Source organism: Phallusia mammillata, chromosome 4 (genome assembly GCF_965637545.1).
Source record: "Phallusia mammillata chromosome 4, kaPhaMamm4.hap1.1, whole genome shotgun sequence".
Classification (NCBI taxonomy): Eukaryota; Metazoa; Chordata; class Ascidiacea; order Phlebobranchia; family Ascidiidae; genus Phallusia; species Phallusia mammillata.
In genome coordinates, this window is record NC_137255.1 from 3,972,488 (window position 1) to 3,987,206 (window position 14,719).

Below are 14,719 nucleotides of genomic sequence, written 5' to 3' on the forward strand. Positions count from 1 at the left end.
TTACCCATTTTGACCTCTTTGTCTAAAAACTTATGTTTGTATGTTTGTTCGAAGGCTCTTAAGGTCAGATTTACAACTTGGAATGTGCTTAAAGTTAAAATGTTTGTAGATGTCGGATGGTTGTTTAACATTTTAGCCCAATCGGTCCAGTGATTGCACGCACAGTCCAAAATATGTACTAAAATCATCAATAGTTTTGTGATTGTGGCACAGCAATAGGCGTTTCCAACCATTAGTGACATCCCTTATCGTTCAAATATAAAAATATGTATTTTTCCAAATAATTATGTCCTTTTAAAACTGTTACCAAATTGCACAAACATGAGTGAGAACCCATTTGATTCTGCTTGCAAAAATATATGTTAAAAGAAGGAATACTGATTAAATTTTGAAATCAAATATGGCTATTTCTGTACTAATAATTGTAAATATATATATATGTGATGAAACCAATAGTAAGTTATAATTGGTAAAACAGATAGATAGCAAAACCAGCATACTATTTTCAGTGGGATAAAATGTGCCTTAGTTTGTAATTTGTTGTAAACTATTTCTCTTGTATTGAGTAGTTTTGCACTTTTATTTACTGTATTTTTTTTGTCCCACGCGCAAATGATTGCCAAACACATACAACAATTATTGTAGTCGCTTTTGACTTGACTGGTAGAGTCTTTAACAGTTTTATTTTGTAGTGTTTTGTAAATGTGAGTTAACAGTTTCACACGTTAGTCATACTATGTGCAGCTTCATAGTTTTTGTTGTGTCTTTAAAATGTCTTGGCCGCTTATCGCTTTGGTCCTTCGATCATATCTGGTTTATACGTATTATACGCTTATGAAAAAAGAAAGAAAGAACTGGACCATCATTTTTCAAGGCTAATTGTAATAGCCTCGCTACCTTCTCCAGCGCGTGGGCTGCGTGCGTCATAATCAAAACTGGAAAACCGTTATCTTGCCTGTAACAATTGGCAAAATGAGCCACAAGCAGCCTCGGGTATTTGTTGTTGGAATTCGTTTAAGGTGGACTGTGTTTTCTAGATAGATGGATGGACCAGACTAGACTAAATTTACTGTCATCTATGCCTTTTTCTCGACTGAGTCACATTTAATGATGTAGCCTACTTGCACTTCGTTATTTAGCCCTAATCTGTTGTAAAGATATATTTTTTGTTTGTAGAATACGTTCGTGTTCTTGTGCTAAAGGTGACAAAAATAATATTTGCAATTTTACAACGTTTTCCATTCTGAAAAAAATTACCAAGTTTATGGCAAAGGTATTTTAAGATGTCTATGACGAAACTGAAGATTTTCAAAAGGGGATTTCCCGACGCCATTTGGCATTATTGTGGTTTGTGTAATAGGATGAAGTTGTTTCCGTTTCTTTGCTAATTGTTCGGTTTATTATGCAATGTACTGTGCGCACATAGTACATTAAATGCTAATTTATTTGTAGAGATTTTCTTTTCGTTTTACACTTGAATCTTCTAACAAAGAATGTATATTTGTGCTTGTGCCAAAACAGTCCACATTAAACTTTCATGACTTTTAGGGTTTACAAATAAGATAAATACAGTTATGTAGTTAGCTCTTCCTGGTTTAAAGGTGTTAGGTATTTGCTTGATCCTTGTTTTGATTTGTTTAAAATATCAAGGTTATATTTTTTTTTTATCTGAACACAACACCAAGCAGAAGAATTAGTACCTTTCTGCTTTTTAGCTGTTTGAGAATAAAGATTTTTATGATGCTTCGCTTAAAAGCAGTCCTAACAACCAACTGAATTTCTTATTTTATCCATAGAGAAACAATATTTATTGCTGAATAATTATAGTGTTGTGTTGTGACTGGAATAGTTAATTAAAATACAGTTTTTGTAGTAACCAATTTGTTTGTGTTTTTTTTGCTGATTTTCATTGAATTCTACCATGAGACCATCAGTTGAACACAAAAAATTACATCAAGAAAATATTTTGGATTATCTGAATCAGTATGTTACTTTGCATTGATATATTTTTTTACTGATTATTTTGAAACCTTACCATTTCAGAGACAGGAAAGGAGCAAAACGACACTGTGACAGAGTGCTTCAGTCTGAAGGGAAAAACTATTCAGTTCATGAAAGTATTCTTGGTGCTGCATCAGATTATTTTCGGACAATGTTTGATGTTGAGGTACAAATAAATCTGCTTCAAAATTGTCAGGCATGTTTCTTAACAATAATTTGTACAAAGCTCAATCTAACTCAGCAATAATATTTATACTTTGTTGTTGCAACAAATAAATCCTTAAATTTATAATGTAAATCTTTTTACAGAAGAATGAAAATAATGTGTGTGTAGTGCCTGTTGACAAGATTCCACCTGACAGGTTGGAAAACATTTTGGATTATGCTTATTTGGGTGACATAGAGGTAACAGAAGATAATGTGATAGATGTTTTGGAAGATGCTGAACATACACAGATGAAAGGTGTGACTTTGTACTAACATAATTCACAAAACAAACAATATATCCTCTTTGGTTTAGATCTGAAAGCATTTTGCCAAACCTGTATGCCTCAAATTGTATCTGTGGATAATTGCTTGAAACTTCGAGCTTATGCTCAACGATACAACCTTGATGATGTAGTTGCAAAATCCAATCAGATAATTGCTGAGAATTTCACAACAGTTCTGAAACAAGAGGATTTTATGCAACTTAAAATTGATGACATATCTACTATTATCGAGCAAAGACCCAAAGTATGTATGTAACTTATATACTTCGTACAAGCCTATTCAGGCGAGTACCCAACCAATTTGCTCCACTTTGATTAGTTTGCAAGAAACAAGTCATACATATTATGACAATATAATAATAGGTAATAGTAGAAACGCTTTGTCATGGGTGTGTATATAATGGACCATAGGCGCAGAGCATTGCTGTCATATTTTATGCCCACCACCTTGCATTATCGTAAAACACGGTGCCTGTGGTGTCGACAATGTTTTTTATGTAAAGCATGCAAGAAATAAACAAACTGCATATATACATAAAGTTATTCAAGTTTTATTGTTTTGATTTTGCCAGCTTAAACAACCTTGACTGGATGATTGCATACCATAGTTTGGGAACCTTCACTATGAAACTTTTTAATCTAAACTACATTAAAAAAGCAAAAATAACTTTTATGACAAGCAGTAGTTTACACCTCACTACAACTTCCCCACATGGCTGCGCACCTTTTTTATCTATCGAGGCTTGTTTTACTCCTTTTTATCAATCTTTTAGCAGCCTGTCAGTGGGAAATCATATTATTTACTCTTTTTGCTCTTTTGTAACTTTTTTGTGATTTGGGTTTATTGTGTAATGCTGCCACTTAAATTCCAATAACCTTAATATATTTAATCAAAATAGTTGGTGAAGTGAAAGTTATGATTTGACAATTTATACTTCATGGTCCTTTCTAATTTTGGTTTTAATAATTAAATAATACATTTTGGCAAACTTAGTTAACTTTTTATTGTACAAATGGTATTTAGTCATAATTTTGTGTACATGCGAATATCAAGTTTTGGGTTAACTTGCAGACTTGTGAAGAAGCTGTTTTTACTGGGATTATGCAATGGGTAAATCGCAACCCTCTTGAACGTGAGGAATTGTTTGTGAATCTTTTCTCACAACTTGATTTGACTTTATTGAGCACCGATTTCCTCTCTCAAGTTTACAAGGAGGTAGTTTTTTTATTTGTTGCAAAAAAACAACAACAGGTATTAAAAGGGTTGTAGAGTCAAGTCCTTTGTCTTTAAGTGCAATGAGCCTTATCACATCAGTCTTCTATAAAAAGTTGTTACCATTCCTTGAAATATCAAAATCGAAAACTGTAAGAAGTTGAAAGCAGACTTCAGAACTCTTACTATTTCTGGTATAGTTGGACTTTCTGACTTGAAAAAGTGAACCTTAGTTTAAAAGTGAAAAATATGTTACTTTAGCCTGGTTAACCCTGTATAAAATAAGAAATATCTATATTTTGGGCAATGGGTCTGGTTAAATATGTTGGGTTCTGTAGTTTTTTATTACTATCCTGTAAACAATATGACACAACTAAGCACACTGCTTCTAAATATAGGCGGTTATGACCACTCTTAATCTAATGTGTAAAGGATGTCTGAAACTTGGTAATGCACCAGTAGTTTTTAACCTTTTTGCCTTAGCAGACTATTTTCGATACTGTCAAGCTAATTGTGGACCCCTTTGAAGGTTTAAATATTTTTGTCCTTTTTTCATTGACAAGCAACCATAACACGGTGCACCAAATGCCAACCATCTTCGGTTTAGGACCAAAATTTCAATCCCTTTGTCTGGGCTGGGTCATCAGTAATCAACAAGAAAGACCCATTGCATTGTGATGTGACTTTGTTTTCCACTGACTGTTTACGTCTGTTGCATCACAATGGGGTTAAAATGTCACAATGTATTTTGGTTTGTTGTTTATGAAAAATGTATTTAAACAAATTTCATGCTATTTTGAAAGCCCAAGAATTTTTGAAATCGTGCTTTATTTGTCGTGTACCCCCTGAAAACGATTTCCGGACCCCCGGTTGAAAACCACTGTGTTAGTCTATGTTTCTTGGAAAATAAAAAAGTAGCCCCAATTTAGAGCAAACACTGTTGATTAATACAGCTATTGTGATGTCAGTATTGTACCAAGCTTTTAGAATGGATTGTTTTTATCTGTTACATTCCACATATTCTTGTGTTTAAAACATGCCACTTAATCAACAACTCAGTTTCAAATGATAACCATGAAATCTTTTTAGAGCCTGGTTCAAAATAGTTTGGTTTGCAACAAAATGCTTGTCGCAGCTTTGCTAAAACCTAGCAACTCTGCTTCGAATGGTAAGAAATCCTGAATGTTATGTTAGTTGACAAATGAAAGACCACTGCTTTATGTTATTTTTTAAGATCAACAGCTCAAAAGTGTTTTGTCTGGTGGTTTTGGATCAGTGAATGCTGGTATGATTTATGATGTCAACACCAAACAATTTCGACAGCTACCAGTGAGTGTTACAGATTTTTTTAAAATTTTCTGTAGTATGTGTATACCCTTGTGCAGCAAAATGCTGTATGGGTTTGGACACAGTCAAAAGCCTACATACATATACATTTAGCCACATAAGTGTGTCATCTGTGTTGTTTGACTTGCTTTCTTTTCCAAAATGTTTTATCAGTTTTTTATGTCACCAGTCACACAAATTGAAAAGTTCATCTGCATTAGTGGTCTAAAATGCAACTGAACGCATGTTATAGTTATGGTGAACTATTTGCACATATAATGGTGCTCTGAAGGTGGTTGTTAAAGTTGTGTCAACAGCATGTTGGTTGCAAGTTTGAACAATTTTAAGAGAATGTAAGTTGAGTGATTGCAATTGGTGGGTTTTTTGTGTGTGGGTTATTGTAAAACCATTACTTGCTTGATGAAAAAATACATTTAAATGCAAAATGCCCAACATGTGATTCAAGATAAATGGGTCAGTTTAGAATTAATATTTCGAATGACTAGAAACTTGATTTTTATAAGTCACACAGTCGTTTGGTGTGTTTGTGTGTGTGACAATCTTTTAACAAACATATCCCAGATTCTTTTGATACACATGAACACGCTTAAGTAAAAAATGATCTCAATTATAGAACCAAATATAAAATTACCTTTAATATTTACCCCGTTGCACATAGGCTATAAGTGTAAGTACAATGGTACTGTGGTAAATCCTGGTCCCATTCATGTATGTATTGTTGTTTTTGCAGGACAGTGTCTACCATTGTTCACTTAATGTGAAGGAAAGTGAACTTGAACCCAAAGTAACAGAACAGGGAGAAGGTATTTGTTAGCTTTTGATTTGCCAGTCAATGGCCTTGACCAGGATTGGTCATTAATTTCCTCTGTAAGGGTCTTTTACCACTAATATGTATGTTAAGCTAATGCATGTAGTCAGAGAATGTGTGTTTTGACACAAACTTTGGAAATATGTGTAAACATACATTTACATTTATAACACATACATTTATAAAACAATAATTTAACAAGACACATACATACATTGGTTGCTAAGATGGCCAAGGGGCAAAGACAACTTCCTTGTGCTTGCAAGGTTACAAGTTCTTATCCCAACTTGATCTCTTGTGTTTTTCTGGGAAAAACTGTGAGTAGCTTTGCTCCAACCCAGTGGAACCTTGGTGGATTTAACTTAATTCCCAGAATGTTAAAAAAAATATTCAGTGGACTTGCAATAAACAAGCAGCTCAAGCATTGACTTGTTGTGAACACAACATTTAAATAAAAGGATAAAACAAAATGGCTCACTGGGCTCACTGTCCTCTCTTTGCAAGCAAGCATAATAAAATATGCACCAAACTATGGCAAATCTCTGTTTTTTTAGCTCAGTCCCATTGTAGCTTGGTTCACCAGGATTTTTTTCTCCAAAATATATCTTTTTATGTTTAGAACAAGCTGATGTCAAAAAGCGGGTTTATGATAGAAATTTCATAATGAAGTATCGATACCAAATTAAATCGATGGAAAAACCTAGAGGCCTGCCTTCTATTGAAGACATGATTAGGGAAAAGGTAAAGTGTGTGATATTTTTTAAATAGGTTTGGTTAATATTTGTTGAAGTCCAAAAGTGGCTAATATGACACTCCAAAAATATTTTTGTGTTGCTTTTGTGACAGTGGATAGTTTCTTGTTTCTAAATGGTGCCAAAGTAATGACAAAAAATCAGTAAAGAAGTGCTAACAAAATGTTATGTGCAATGAATCTTACTATGTACATTTGGTAATTTTTGTTGTTAGCCTTTTGCCAAATCAATATGTTTAGGCATCATGATGGTAAAAAGCTAATTTGTATCAACAAATATACTTTTTTGAAAACTTATTTTGTTTGCAATTGGACACAAAAAATGCAACCCAAGGACTTTATGTGTACTGGTTTATATACCAGGTGTTTAGGATATCATGAGTTACAGATAATGAAAAAGGTGCTGTAAAAAGTACAAAAGTGCACTGTTAAAACGTTATTGAACACAAAAACTGTTAAATGGACAATTGTGGGATCATCACTAAATGTGCTGCAACTGCATCATATTATGAAGTGATTGTTAACGGTCATTTCCACCTTTAATTGTTGTTATTCTTTGGTCTGAACATTGTCAGATTGCACAGGATTTTTTTGAACTGTATGATTTAGATTCTTGAGGAAAAAATGGGAACCAGAGGTGGTTGGAACCACAGTGGCACCTTTGAAGGTTGGACAAGAGTTGAACAAAAACCAACTCGTTATGATCCCAGTTACATGAAACTCTCCAAGGTTTGCAAAATTATGACAGTGTTGTGGAGCACTACTGTACTTATGACTCACCCCAGTAAAGTTATCAGTTTACAAGCTTAATATAACCTCTAAGAGAGGAAGAAAAGACTGACATTTTTGTTGCAAAAGTCTTGAAACAATTCATACAGCATACTGTAAGTAAGGGTGGTATTAAATATTGCATGATACCGCATGGTATACTGCTTAGAATACCACATGGTGTTTGAAATGTAAGTATACAAGCCCCAACAAGTGTAAATGAGACCAGATTCTAGTGTTATTTTAATTGCAAACCTTCACCCAACCTGAATAGCTGTAACTGTCAGCGCTTTTAAAGCCATAAATTGTAATTTGCCACCTTTAATAGTTGTAACTCTTGGGTCTGATCATTTTCATATTTCATGTTAGTTTTTTTGAAAAAACAACTGTCTGATTTAGATTCATGATGAAAAAATGGTAGCCAGAGGTGGTAGGAAACCGATGAAAGGTGGCAACGATGAGGGTTGGACAAAAAATCAACAAAAACCAACACATTATGATCCGAATAATATGAAGCTTTCCAAGGTTTGCAAAATTATGACGGTATTGTAAGCATTTCTGTAGTTATGACTCACCTTAGTAAAGTTATCAGATTACAAGCTGTTAAAAATCCTGTGTTGACCTGTTGAATTTTGTACAGACCCAGTTTGATGAGGCAACTGTTACACTTGGCCCCACCCGCGGTAAACTCGGCTGGAGATCCAATAATGCAACACAAAGTGGTACAGGTGTATACAGCAGTAGAAACAGTACAGATTCTAGCAGCACCCCACAATTTCAAAATCCAACCACAATGAACCGATTTTCTGCACTTGGTTATGGATCACCAGCACAGCAAGAGCCCACATCAACACCCAACCATCGGGTAGTACCTAGCAGGTAACTGCAAGTTTCCATATTGTAAAGTTAGTGGTTCCTAAAATGTTTAGCTTAATTGTAGAAATCTTAAGCACGGTGTTCCCACCCATGACATGTACCTTTTGTGCAGCCTGCAAACACTTTCTGCATACATATAATTTGAATCAATTGCAGTAGCCATATCCCTAATTAATGCGCTCATCATCAAATTACAGTTCAACATGGAACTATTATACAACAAGGGCGTTTGCACTTTTTGTGAAGAAATAAATCAAAATAAATCAAAAAGTTAAAAAAAGTTAATTTTTTTGTTTCAAACATCTGCAGTTGCAGGAACTTTGAAACAGTTGTAACTGAGTGCTAGTAGATGTGTTTTGTGGTAATTATGGGTCCCCTTCCCTGAAGGGGGCACATATTGTTTTTGTCCATTTTTTTTTCTTTTTTCCCGTCTCACGCGGATTTGTTCCATCGTTTTGGTCAAGAAAGAATGGTTCAAACTTTTTCAAATTTACACATTATAGATATTGGTCTAAAGATGGTCCATGTGAATTTTAACCCCATTCACCCACAGCCCCCCAAACGTGAAATTTTTAAAACGGCTATACTTGCTAAAGCAGATGATTTGGGAGTTTCATACTTTTTTGACGGGTACATTGCAGCGTATTTTGAAGTATTTTGTAACTTGAAGTTGTATATATCCTTTTCACCCCTTTACCCCCAAATATTTGTTTGTTTCTTCACATGTTAATGAGGTCAGAAATACAAGACTTAACCTGCTGAAATTTTAAACAGCTGTGGAAAGGGTGCTCCTTGTTGGCTGTTAAAAATTTCAGTGCAATCGGCTCAGTAATTACTCTTACAGCCCCAAATATGTTTTTACATGCTGTCTTTTGTCAAATTTGTGCTCGCTCAGTGCACAGCTGAAGCAATGGGAGTGATTGACGATAGTGGCTCTTTTTTGTGCCCGCTCAGTGCACAGCTGACACAATGGGAGTGATTGACGATAGTGGCGCATGGAAAAAATGCCTCTGCTTCACGCATGAAGTCGTCACTTGACCATTTTCTCACTGGTTGGAATTAAGATGTTACGATGTTAGTTATATTGCGCTGTGACTGTTAATGTAAGTCAACTTATTCATGTTTCGAAACGCAGAGCGACAATGCAGCACGATTTGTTACACCTGTGAAAGCATTAATAAAACTGTTTCAGAACAGGTTTTGGACATAAAAAGCCCAGCTAAGCAATCATATTGTTGGTATGTAGGAACTTAAAAAAATCACAATTCAACAAACAAAGGGCTATTAAGGAAAAAATGTGGAAACTTTGTTAAAAGTTTAAATAGTCGGACTCATCCATTTTACACCTTGTGAAATCTATGCGCAACTCCATGTCGAAAAAAAAACCAATTGGGCGCGAAAAGCGCAAACCTGCACACTGAAAAGCGAATATCTCGGCCTCATGCATAACTGGACGTCCTATCAGGCAGTCTTTTTGCACTGTGCAATTAAAATATGTTTGTAGATCATTTAAAAACGTTAGTTATGCAATTGTTGTATCACACAGTTTTGCGTCTTATGGCGGTTAACGTCAGGCCCCTCCTGCCGCGATCGGCGCTATATCTTTATCTAACAACATTCGCACGCTGCGAGACAATGATCCCTAACGGAAATGAAACCGTGAAAAATCGATGCTAACCATCAAATTTATATCCCTTACAATTATAATGAATGGTGTGTAAATATGGCACAGTTTCTGTAAAATGGAATATATAAGAAAACCACTATTCCAGTTTAACAATGATTGTTTAACAATGTCCTATTTTTACTGTTACCAAATTGCATATGCACATGTGTGGGGACCCATTAGATTATGCTTGCAGAAACAATTATGTAGGAAAAAGTGCCAGGAAAAAGATAGGGACCCAATGAAATGTAGGTGCCAAATATATATCCATTATAAATATAGTCAATGGTATATGTGATACATCGTTGATACAAGAGTTTTCCCTTTGCGTCACACGAAGTATTAACCAAACCCCACATTCTCTTAGTCTTGGACCACCCTGAGCAAAATTTATCATGGCATATTGTAATTACATGTCAACTGTGTTGCTACTATAAGACAGGCCCTTGGAAATGTAAATACTTGTTCTTCAAGCTTCAAAACAGAATCACCTGCCTCATTGCTTATTGGATAAAGACTATAATCAACCTTGGTTGTTCTTTAGATTTTGAGATATATGGTTTGCCGTAACAGCATCATCAGTATCTTATTCAAATAGGTTTGATTTGGAAATAAATAAGAGGTTTGATTTGGAAATATGCAGGCCGACTTGGAAATATGTTCTGTTTAAATGCTGATGATGCTCTTACTGCAAAATTTATATAACATATCTCAAAGTATTAGAGACAAATGACTTGAAGTTTTTCATAAACTTTAACGTTAGCAACATGAGCATAATTTATATTTTTTAACATTTGCCTTTTAATTTTGGCAGACATCCGAGTCGAGTAGAAACCCAAAGTTGGCCATATGGCTTGATGGCTGTTTCACCTACTGCCAGAGATACAAACCAAACATTTATTGACACAACAGCAAGGTTTGCTACTCAGGATCCGAAACTAAATCTTCCTGGTAAGAAATGTGGTGAATATTTGGATCAACTTTTTTAACTTTTACTTTTTAATTAAAGTCCTTATTTTGTAAAAACAAATCTGCAAAAAGGTTGCAAATAACAGTTTGAATAAGTAATGTGGAAATTAATTTATGTGTTTTAGCTTTGAAATCAACAAAAATTGTCACTGAAGAAGTCATGAAAACCAAGTGCAAAAGTGTGATTGAGGAATATCTTTGCATCATTGATCTCAAAGTTGGTGGGAGTTCACTATTTATTTATTTACACTAGGAAGTTGTCAAATAATTACCAATGAGATAAGCAAAGCCTTTGCTAAAGTACTTGTTATCAATCATCCACATCTTTATCATTGATACATGACTAAGTGTTTAATGTTTTGATTCAAACTTGACCAAGTCTGCTTTTTCATATTGTTTCAAATTATATGTGGTCATGCAAGATTGATCACATTGTTTTTCTTGCAATTAGAGGTATCAGCAACTATTTTATTACTCTAAAACATGAATGGTAAAATGCTTTTCACTTGAATTAGTTTTACATGTCATGTGTATGTAATATCCCAAGCATGTTTAATAAAGTTTTATCATTTTAACATTTTAAAATTATTGCCTTTTTTCACAGGAGGCGCAGGAGTGCTTGCTTGAGCTACCAGCACCAGCTACAATGTATAATATTTTTGTGCGAGTAGCTATGCAGTTGTCATTGGAAAAGACCAGTATTGCTCGAAAAAATGTTTCAAAGTTGATGGTCCATCTTTTGTTCAATAATACAGTTTCTGTAGATGAATATATTAAAGGGTACATTATTGTAGAGACATATTTGATTCTTTAAATACTGGCATTAAGGTTGTACATCTTATTCTAGAGTTCTTCCAGTCATCACAGAAGCCATGGACTTGGAACTTGACTTGCCAAAAGTCTGGGAATGCCTTGCAGAACAAATAGCTCCTGTTTTAGGTGCCCAAGCAGGTGGCACTTCACTTTTAGATCTTTATCAGTTAATGCAACCTCTAAGAGAGGAAGAAAAGACTCACATTTTTGTTGCAGAAGTCTTAAAACAACTCGTACAGCAAACTGTAAGTAAGGATGGTACTAAATGCTGCATGGTATACTGGTTAGAATACCACATGGTGTGTGAAATGTAAAGAATACAAGCCCCAATAAGTGCTAATGAGATCAAATTCTAGTGTTGTTTTAATTACAAACCTTCACCCAACCTGAATAGCTCTAACTCTTAGCACTTTCAAAACTCTATAAATTACAATAACAACAATGATTTTTCGCAAATGCACATTTATGTCGTTAAAACTGCCTACCTTGTGATAACATGCGTTAATTAGTACCACCACTGTAAGTAACTAAGATTGTACTGGGACTGTATTGAGTGTTTTGATTTTTAGTTTCACATTAGATACATATCTGACATATGCTGCTGAAATGGCCAATACAGTGATTTGGTGGTGACATAAAAGTAACTGTGTTTTCCCCATCATTGATAAATTGTCCAAAAGGTTAAGAGATGAAATGGATTGAGCACTGTTTTCATTGTCCTGAAAATCTAAAATAAATGTGCATTACTGTTTCGACATAAATTCAATTTTATGTTGAGACCCTCAACCTGTCATGTATTTTAGGTTGCAAACAAATGTTAATAATTATGATTTCACTCAGTTTTTTTCTTCTTTTTTCCGCCAAAGTTTGTCCATGCATGAAATCTTTGGTGGATTTGGATGAAACTTTTACAGATGGTAGACACAGTTTTGCAAATGTGCCATCTGCTTCATCTTGATAACCCCAGTATTTACCTCACTGGCCCCCAAAGTGTAAAACGTTTCTGTATGTTGCTGCGCACCACAAATGAAAGATTTCTGTGGTAACAGTATAATAACGGCAGTAGAACATATGGTACTTGTGTTTGTGCATTACTTGGTGGACGTTTTTACACATGCCATTCAAAGGTGTGTTAACAGTCTTATGACATCACAAGCCTTAAGGAACGTTGCTAATAACACCGCTAATGGTAAGGTTTTTAAACATTGACCAATTTGGATAAAACATTACTGTTAATTGGGTCATCATAGTTTCATATTTTATACTTTCGAGTGTAGAACCCCATCAGCTACCCCGCTAACCTCGTAAAATGGATGACTTTTTTAAACAGTGTCGGATTTTTAAAAAAATTGGACAGCTTGTAGAATTTGTCATTTATAGGTGTCCATTGTTGTGTTTAACCCATTACCCCTAAAATGGGTGAAATTTGTAAACTATGGGCTTCTATGAAAATTTTCTATTGATTGTAGTGTTTTAATTTATTTTGCCACTATTTATCCCTTCTTTCCTATAAACAGAACATTAAATAGTACAAACTTCAAATGATGTCTAAATTGAATCAAATTTGCATAGTTTGTCATTTTATTAGCATGATTTTTTATGCGTACTGAATTTTAAGTACAGAATACAATGTTTTACCTTACAACACCCAATTTACTTATGGTTATCTCAAGAAATGCATTGTTTTTTAACTTTCCATGTGTTGGGATCCATGAGTTTCTGCCTGCAGAAAAAAACTAAGGTTATAAAAGCTGGTAGATAATATGGGACCTATTTTACTTTAAGTGTAGGGAATATATTCATGTTTCATAAAAGGGTATAGTGTATGTGAAAAGGCAAAATGTGCTAAGCCACTCTTCTAGTTTTATTTATGCTTATCAAGAAAAACACACTTTGAGTTTATTTTTCAAATAACCTTATTTTCTAGAACGTATCGGAAGTCCTGAAAATGTGGAACAGTTGTAAGTTAAACTGGACGACGATTACATCATTAAGCAGTAGTTTGCTGTGTGGATTTCTTGAGAAAGAGGTATATTTGTTTTACTACATAACAATATCAATGTCTTGGTGTAAACGAGTTTGCATTTTTGCAGAGTTTACAGATGTTTTCCCCACAAGAACTTTTGAAATCAGACCCTAGATCCAAAATGCAGCTATACGAATCAAACATTACAAAACTTCTAAACAAAAACAAGAATCCTGATAAATATTTGGATGCAATTGAACTGATATACTCTTCTGAAGAAAGGATTCAGGCCACCTTTATTCGTGCATTAACTGTATCAATTTGTCGAAAAGTCATTAAACAGGGTAAATACTTGGGCACTGCCCACTGTATGTAAAAAAAGCCATTTTAATAATAAATAATGTAGGTGATACTCTGATGGAAATGGACAAAATGGTTATCAAGAGACATATACTTCTTTTGAAGAAGTGCATTGATACAGAAGATAAAGAGCTGGAAGCAGTTTTTGCCTTGCAAAGACTCTGGGTTGTGTTAGATCAGCCCCCAAGTATGTAATTTGCTGGTTAAATTAGCATGTATAAGTTATAATATTTAAACATCCCCAATAAATATTTAAATGTTGCTATGAAAATCACATATATTGTAAAAAGCTCTTCTACTTTCTGATGCAGACATTTTGAAATTATTATTTGACTCAATGTATGATGAAGAAATCATTTCCAAACAGACTTTTTTCAAATGGGAAAGGGATCAATCTGCTGCTGAATCGGAAGGCAAAGGAGTTGCACTGCTCTCTGTGAATCCATTCTTTACATGGCTCCGAAATGCAGATCCTGAAAGTGATGATTAGTATATCAGTTGTCTCATTAGTTCACATAATTGTGAATGTATTCTGTTCCTGCAGTAATTGTAGAGTTACGTTTTTTATATCTTACCTTGCATTTGAACTACAACTCGTGGATTTTATTCTTTCCTGTATTGCTTTTTCCTTGCGTAGTCTTTACGAAAAAAATACACATGTATATGGTTGTTGCATTTAGGATTCTGTCG

General features: G+C 34.4%; 1 protein-coding gene across 1 annotated transcript; it reads left to right on the plus strand.

The window, feature by feature from the left end:
* Nucleotides 1–1,803: 1,803 nt before the first annotated feature.
* Nucleotides 1,804–14,704, plus strand: LOC145223312 (uncharacterized). Its single transcript, XM_080089718.1, has 20 exons — nucleotides 1,804–1,983; nucleotides 2,044–2,167; nucleotides 2,311–2,464; nucleotides 2,522–2,736; nucleotides 3,565–3,708; nucleotides 4,795–4,873; nucleotides 4,940–5,034; nucleotides 5,783–5,855; nucleotides 6,480–6,601; nucleotides 7,221–7,340; nucleotides 7,779–7,904; nucleotides 8,020–8,258; nucleotides 10,736–10,872; nucleotides 11,016–11,107; nucleotides 11,495–11,670; nucleotides 11,738–11,948; nucleotides 13,631–13,732; nucleotides 13,797–14,013; nucleotides 14,076–14,216; nucleotides 14,397–14,704. Exons 1-20 carry the CDS (start codon nucleotides 1,922–1,924, stop codon nucleotides 14,432–14,434), a joined length of 2,667 nt encoding a protein of 888 aa, XP_079945844.1. The 5' UTR covers nucleotides 1,804–1,921; the 3' UTR covers nucleotides 14,435–14,704.
* Nucleotides 14,705–14,719: the final 15 nt, after the last annotated feature.